The sequence below is a fragment of the Mizuhopecten yessoensis genome, unplaced genomic scaffold, assembly GCF_002113885.1.
Source record: "Mizuhopecten yessoensis strain PY_sf001 unplaced genomic scaffold, ASM211388v2 scaffold4657, whole genome shotgun sequence".
Lineage (NCBI taxonomy): Eukaryota > Metazoa > Mollusca > Bivalvia > Pectinida > Pectinidae > Mizuhopecten > Mizuhopecten yessoensis.
In genome coordinates, this window is record NW_018405656.1 from 1 (window position 1) to 8,363 (window position 8,363).

The 8,363-nt window shown below is 35.7% G+C and overlaps 1 protein-coding gene across 1 annotated transcript; it reads right to left on the reverse strand.

Moving 5' to 3' along the window:
- Window positions 1-27: 27 nt before the first annotated feature.
- LOC110449574 (neurotrypsin-like) lies at window positions 28-8,062 on the reverse strand (the record flags this gene model as incomplete). Its single annotated transcript, XM_021496524.1, has 5 exons — window positions 28-99; window positions 546-724; window positions 5,374-5,524; window positions 7,378-7,556; window positions 7,912-8,062. Coding segments are annotated over 5 exons (732 nt in total), but the record flags the coding sequence as incomplete, so codon positions are not given.
- Window positions 8,063-8,363: the final 301 nt, after the last annotated feature.

An 8,363-nucleotide genomic window follows, 5' to 3' on the forward strand; every position in this document is an offset into this window, starting at 1 on the left:
TCAAGCCACAAACACTTCCCCAGTTACCACTGTAATACACTTCTATGCGCCCCACATTTGGTTCTGGACCTCCACTCAAGCGGATATCAAAGTCTGTTTCTGTTAGAAATTAGATTTACACTTAAGAACAATAAGATACCACATCTGCTCAAGTCATTTTTTTATATTTACATTTGCCCCCGCGCCGTCCCATTACAACAGTGTNGCGGGTTTTATGGGATTTGCCAGGGGTCACTTGTAATTATATCAACAATAATTACATCCAGACAACCAGTTATTGTTTAAATATTTCTTTTTACAGAATTCTGTAATGGTTTTAGGATCATGACCTATCATTTGATCAAATCTAAACTATTCCTCAAGTATCTTTCTTAGTAAATGTAATAAATATGAACAATATCAGCAGCAAGTACACATTTCGTTAAAAGAATTGGTAGTTTGTTACATGCTATATATGCATTCATTAATATCCATTGAGAAACTTAAGATCATTCCTCATTAAAATAGGATTGTCATCTGAACTTCTGTGAAAAATATAAACTTACCTGTGATATAATAACAGGAAACACTAGCGGGGTAACCACTGCAAGAACCAGCTTGACCCCATCCGTCAAAGGAACAATCCGCTAGACTGTCCTCCGTACCGTTACAGTCTACACCTGCCATCCATACAGGGTCTGTTAGACTGCCATAACGGTGGGACCGATATATTTGATGACCAGCACTGAAGGATAAATATAAAAATAGAAGATATTTAGTTGCTGATAGTTTGACAAGTCTTTGGTTTACAAAAAAATGTTTAATATTAGTAACGTTGAAAAACTTCGTTCATGGTACTATTTAACAAGTCTAAAAAAGCTGTTTAATATTAGAAACATGATATAAATTCGTTCCCGGTACTATTTTAGCACGTCTGTTTTATCATTATATTTTATTGTTCCAATAACATAACTTACCAAGCAATATTCCCTGCTTTTAATAATTGTGACAAAGGTTATATACAAGAAAATGTGATCCGGATGTACAATTGTCAATTCTATTTCTCGGAGAAAACCAGTTTAACAATGCGGACATCGCAACTATTGATATTGCCAATTAAATTTATGAATAATTGCCTTTTAGGGAAAGAACATGCGACTTTTTTAATACACATAATATCAATTAAGTGGATTGATGAACAATCTATTAGATATATTACTTACAAACAGCTGTAATAACAATATATTCCGAGCCGTGAATAGTGTGACAGTTAAAAGATAAAGGTCAGTTTACTCCATGAATGTTGAAGAAAATAATTCAAAAAAATACAGACAAATGTCAAATTATTAGATATTCTGGAGAAACATACTTACAATTCATTATAAAGCTATATACAAGATAAAATATCTCTGAAAACAACTCAGGTATTTTGTACTTTAACATATGCGTGAAACGTATTTTCTTCTTTTATGTGATTACACTATAACGGCTGGTAATAGTATCATGAATGTCGGTGCCTTACCTGTATCCTAACATCCTGCACGTGACATTAGCATCCCTGTTGTCCCAGTCGTATTGGCCACAAACACTTCCCCAGTAACCACTGTAATACACTTCCACACGGCCCACATTGGGTTCTGGATCTCCACGCAGGCGGATGTCAAAGTCTGTTTCTGTTAAAATTGTGTTTACGTTATACATTAAAGAGCTATAACTTCAGCTTATTCCATCACATAACAGTATTTCCGTAACATTTTAAGCTTACAACAAGGCATGTTTTGCGAATAATCCCATTGAAATAAACAGCAGTTGCAATGTCAAATGACACCTATTACTTAAAAATGACTTTGGTTTTTAAGGTGAAAGGGTCTTTGACATCTTGCGAAAGAGTGTATATTAGCAAGAGTTTTTGTTTTTTTTACAGATTAATGTTTTTGCAACTGAAGTTTAACACAAGCCTGTAATACTTTTAGTATCTTTATTATTTGATTGAAATCGAATATTTTTTCTCAAATATCTTTCTCATTAAATTTAATAGATATAAACAAAACCAGAAACAAGGATACATATCGGTGTCGTTTTTCATATTTTGATAGATGTTTAACTACATTCATTGATATCAATTTTGTGAAACTTGAGATACGTTGAAAATGACGAGCAATCATCTTTCATCAAATGGGATTGCCCTCTGAACTGCTGTGATTAATATAAACGTACCTATGGAATTATAACAGAAAACACTAGCGGATAAACTACTGCAATAACCAACTTGACCCCATCCGTCAAAGGAACAATCAGCTAGACTGTCCTCCGTACCGGTACAGTCTACTCCTACCATCCATACAGGGTCTGTTAGACTGCCATAACGGGTGGTTCGATATTTTTGATAACCAGCACTGAAAGATAAATATAGAAATAGAAGATTATTAGGTATTAGGTGCCAATAAGTTTGAGAAAACCGGCTGAACAATGTGGACATCGCAAATATCGTGATTGTTGATTACATTTATGATAATTACAATGAAGGGAAAGGAAATTATATTTTTTTATACATATGAAAGTAATTAGTTAATTCATAAAACAATATGATATTCTGTCACAGAAAACATGTAAAAAAGATTATATTACAATTCAGTCAGCTGTAATAACAATATATTCCGAGCCGTGAATTGCGTGACAGTTAAAGGATACATGTCAATTTACTACATGAATGCTGAACAAAATATTTTTTAACAATACAGACAAATGTTAAGTTATCAAATATTCCGGAGTGATATTTTACCACCTATATACTTCTTAATACCACATACCGGTAGCATAATAAACTCATTATCACAGGTGTGTCAGTATGAGAATACTCAAGAAGAAGTTGAGAACAACTTGAGAACAACTTGAAAACGTGTTTCCCAATTTCCCAGCACTTGGGAACGTATTTTCTCAAAAAAGAATGTCTGCTGGCGCCAAGTGACGTCATGAAACGGAACAACTTTATCGTATGTCAAAGGTCATTCTGACTAGGAGGTCAACTTAACAATGAGGTCAGTGTTACTAATCTGTTCGTCTGCTCGTACAAGTCAGGATGTAACTGTCAGATTTCATGTCACTAGATGATATTTTATTGACAGATCTGCTAAGTATTGAAAAGAAAAAGGAAAACAAACAAATGACACTGGATGAAGAAATATTCACACGGAAGAGTAGAAACAGTTTTGGAGAAGGATTTTGAGAAACGACTAAGCTGACCTGAGAGCTATTATAGCTGACACACAAAACAGGAACACTGTCAGGAGCATGATGATTTCAGTGAAAATATTTAAAATCTTCATGAAGTCTACCCGGATGATAGAGAAATATAGACTTTGGACTTTAGGACTCTGGACTGAGTTTTACCTTGGAATTAGACAGAGTAAATCTGGGGCAGGTGATGACTAAACACCTTCAGCTTTACTTGTTTACGCATCAATGATTAAACAAATTCCTTAAAGGCAATAAGAACAAAAAGGACACAGTAAATACATTGACTATAGACACTCACAAGACACTTTGAAGATCCAACTGAAAAGGCTAAGAAAAGACAACCTTCCAAATGCATCAGATCCACTGCCATCAGAGGTCAAACATCAGCTAAAAGATCAAGAAGTGTTGGGCCATGCTGACTCAGAAAACCTTATGTACAAATTATACTTACATATTAGTGAACAATTTTGACTAGGAGCAGCCACAGAACATCACAACTTAAGATATGGCGACATAGAACTGAAGAATTTAAATGGTCAAGATGTTTTGGAACACATCAGTGAGGGTCAGACAAAGGCCTGAACAGGTATGTTAGTTTATTTAAGATTTTGAAAATCATGAATTGTTTGCGAATAAACAGACTGAAGTTATGAAACAAGTGGTCTCACTTGATTTCAAAATATTTAATTTATTATGAGATTTCAATTTGTTGTAAATGTATAGGGATGAAATGACCATTTGTTTTTAAACGATAGGTTTAAATAACAGGCTTTGACCATCAAACAAGACACCATGTGTCATGAAAGCCTAGACAGTTACATCAGACCCAATCAGGTGTCTAGTGCAGACGTAAAAAGGAATATCGCTGTGGAAGGCCAGCTGCTATGCTATCAGAAAGGAATCATTTTTACTTGACAACCATCAAGGATTATAAAGGGCTGTATGGTATGCTGACGTACCTATGCATGTGAACAAATTAAGATAATTTATTCAAATAATGGCAAAAAAGGGCAACTTATCTGGTAATAAACTAACAGCAGTAGCAAGGAGAAAAGGCGTGGTCAAAGAATTGTAGAATGCTGTTTTTGATTGCGCTAAGGTGGTGCAGCATTCTGGACATAAAAATGTGAATTCTTTAAATTCATACTCCAAGAACTCCCCGGAAACACAACAACAAATGTCACGCGAATTATCTGTTGGATTTACTCTCTCTTGTGACCGTACATCAACAGCATCTGAGGAAACGCATTCGCCTATCAATAACCAATACCCTTCCTACCAAGTTCCGCCATCATATAGTTCCTTCCCTGCATTCTGGAAAGGACCCAAGCCATTACCAGTTTACGGAATTTATCCACCTGTGCCTGTGTACCCTCTAATGCACCTTCCTGCACAGCTACGGCAGACACAATAATTAGTTTATAGAAAACTGAACAATAACAAAAACAAAAAAACGAAATAATCTTGCTTGAACTTGGACTCCCAAAAAATCTCACTTAACCATATTAATTGATTGCCATTGACTTACAAAAATCTGAAACTTTCTAACAATCACTTTAAATCACGGTAGGTAACCACCTAAAAGCTGGGGAAAAAACATTCATTCCACCTGAATCCTTTTTATACCCTACAATGCGTCCTTTCCACGGAGCCACAATACATACAGGTATATATAGTCGACCGATTTTTTCTTGACTACAGTATGTAACGAATAAGTGTCAAAACTCTAAGAAAATCATTTTCCTTTTTTACTTCAGGTACCCAGCAGGTGTCAGTTGAGGGATCGTTGGCGTAGCCATCCCCATGCAACAACATATCAGACGTGATGTATATCCAAATAATGTTCAAACGAAACAATTATTTTGCTGTTGAAAGATACATTGCACGGGATTAAGTCGATTTATGATGAAACATACAAGGCGGTAAAGATGATGAATAGTTTATCACACACAAGTGAGAACAATTTTCACAAAGCTGGCACGTGGATAAAATTGAGAGGTCATCGCAGGTGGACTCGAGAAACCAGTGTGATAGTGTGAATTAAATGAACCCTGGAAATAGTGTCATAGTCTATAGATATCTCTGAAAACATCTTTCTTCTTTTATTCGATTGCACTGTTGGGGATGGCAACAGTAGCATGAATGTCGGTACATTACCTGTATCCTAACATCCTGCACGTTACATTAGCGTCTCTGTCGTCCCAGTCGTATAGGCCACAAACACTTCCCCAGTAACCACTGTAAAACACTTCTACACGGCCCGCATTAGGTTCCGGGCCTCCACTCAGGCGGATGTCAAAGTCTGTTTCTGTTAGAAAATAAGTATATATTCAAAAACTATAGGATACCACTACTGCTCATTTCCTCAAAACAGTAGTTGAAATGCCGAATTATTAAATGACTCCGTTGTCATGGGCACTAATAAAAAAAAAATGTTTACTTAGTTTTATTGATGAGATGGATCATTATTTTTTTATTTTATTATTAAGATGAGGTTCTGGTCATCCGTCTACGATTTTTAAATAGGAATTAATAGGTAGCTATCGTATCCACAGGTAGATTTGCTCAATCGTTATTTAGAATGTGTAAGCAAACGTAAACTACAGATTGTAGTGAGTTTTTATATTTGTTATAACATTGTTAGTCAACGACATGTACATAGTTGTAGTTTATTTGTGATATTTCTAGTCATTTTACCTCTTGATTGTACATTGTATATATGAACATACCTGTATATCGGGTGTACATTGTTTACATTCACGCGCACGATGCATATGTACTGTTTTAGCTTTATGAGATCAAGGCGATACATAAGCATGTTAACATGTAGTGTTTAACATAGTATTACCTATAAATAATTCACATTTAATTGCCCATTTTCTGATCTAACTGTTAGTATTGGTAACAGGCATATAGTTCAATTGAACGGGTCTCGGTTGAGTGGATTACCATAGATATTAAGGCGGCGTGTGCCGTGCTTTTATTGATTATACAAATAGACTCTACTTAGTAAATTGGTAGAAATAGCGTATTAACTTGTCTCACAGTTATTGTCATTGTATATACATATTGGGTAGTAAAAAATTCTGTACGTATACGTTACCGTTTAATGACAGTCAGTTTATAGATATAGGATGTACGTCTGTTGTTCATATATTGTAGCTCACACCCTTGGTCAATGATGAAAACCAGGCACTATTAATCCTGTGAGGACTGCAAGAACCACTAGCTGCAGAAGCTATTATTTATGATGATAGTCCTGTGTGGACAACGTCTTTTGGTTCTTGTAAAACTGATTGCTGTGTGCTGTATAGCAACCGGGGTAGTGAATCATTTATGCGGACGGACCGTGCTCTGTGTGGACACTTTGTGTCAGTTGGTCTGACTATTCGTTACGTGTAACCCCTCGTTTGGATTTTGTTGAGTCCATCATCACATGAGTTATATGGTCATGGTCATCAAGAGGAGAGACGGGACCGGGGACTACAGACCGCGGCGTGGACGAACCTTGTCATGATCACTGTATCCGGGCAGTGATTTCATACAGTTACTGATACATTGAATTTGCCAGTATTGGTGTATAGTTTACCTGTGTGATATCAGTATGGGTATAGATATTTGCTTTTTGTGATCCTTATAATGCTGTATATACTTTGTGTGAGAGTGAGAAAGCAAAGTTTTATGCTACTTAAAAATAGCAAAAATATATTGTAAATTTTGTAAATTACGTTTTGTATATATTGAAATGCCGTCTTTATGTCATTCTACACCACACTTGCACTATCACGCTCGTCCATAGTTAATGTAAAAGAGTTTGTGACAAGTTACGAAAGAGTGTTTAGTAATGAAAATTGAAATCTTTTTTATATATTTTTTTTGTAAAGATCGTTTTACAGATTTCTGTAACAGTTCAACGAACTTTACCTAACCTTTGATCGACATCTAGAACGTTCCTCAAATAACCTCTTATTAAATGTAACATGTATGAACAGTACAATAAGCAAGTATACATATCGTTGTTGCCTTTGTAGTTTGATAGGTGTAATATCTGCAATTATAAATATCCATTTTGAGAAAGTTGAGATACGTTGAAAATGACTAGCAATTATCTTTCATCAAATAGGATTGCCCTCTGAACTTCTGTGATTAATATAAACGTACCTATGAAATTATAACAGAAAACACTAGCGGAGTAACTACTGCAATAACCAACTTGACCCCATCCGTCAAAGGAACAATCAGCTAGACTGTCCTCCGTACCGGTACAGTCTACACCTGCCATCCATACAGGGTCTGTTAGAGCGCCATAACGGGTGGTCCGATATATTTGATGGCCATCGCTGAAAAATATATATAGAAAATCAGATTTTGAGATGGGAATAACCTAACGGTTGAAAGATAAATGGTATATTTATCCATGAAACCTGGAAGAAATTCATTAGGAAATTTGAAACAATACAGACAAATGTTAAGTAATTAGATATTTTGGAGATTCAATAGAAAGCCTTATACAAGATATAATAATCTGAACACAAGTCAGGTTTTCGGTAGAAACGTTTTGCAATTGGTATATTTTCTTTAGTACTTAAAAGTAAACGTGGAACGAAGTTTTTACTTTTATCACATTGCAATATTTACTGTTCATGTTAAATACTACACAGGGTGGCCAAACTAGCATGATTTTCAGTGCATTACCTGTATCCTAACGTCCTGCACGTTACATTAGCGTCCCTGTAGTCCCAGTAGCTGGAGCCACAAACACTTCCCCAATAACCACTGTAGTACACTTCTACACGGCCCACATTGGGTTCTGGACCTCCAATCAGGCGGATGTCAAAGTCTGTTTCTGTTCGAAGTTATGCTTACATTAAACAACAGGTTCAACTTCTCCCACTACTTACATATATTAAAGTGTCTTCAAGAGTTATCGTCCCTGTCACTGTTTATATGTAGCTCTTTCAAACGGAAAATACGCAAAGATGCATTCAGGTTTTAAATTGTGATGCCTTTTGTAGAAAGCATGTTCTGATATCTCGTCTATTTTGGATTTGGAGCTCATTACTTGGTCAAATTGTTTACGTTTTGATACAGAGTAAGGCAGTTGGTCATTTTTACATATCTACTGCTATTCATTGAAGCGGTTGACA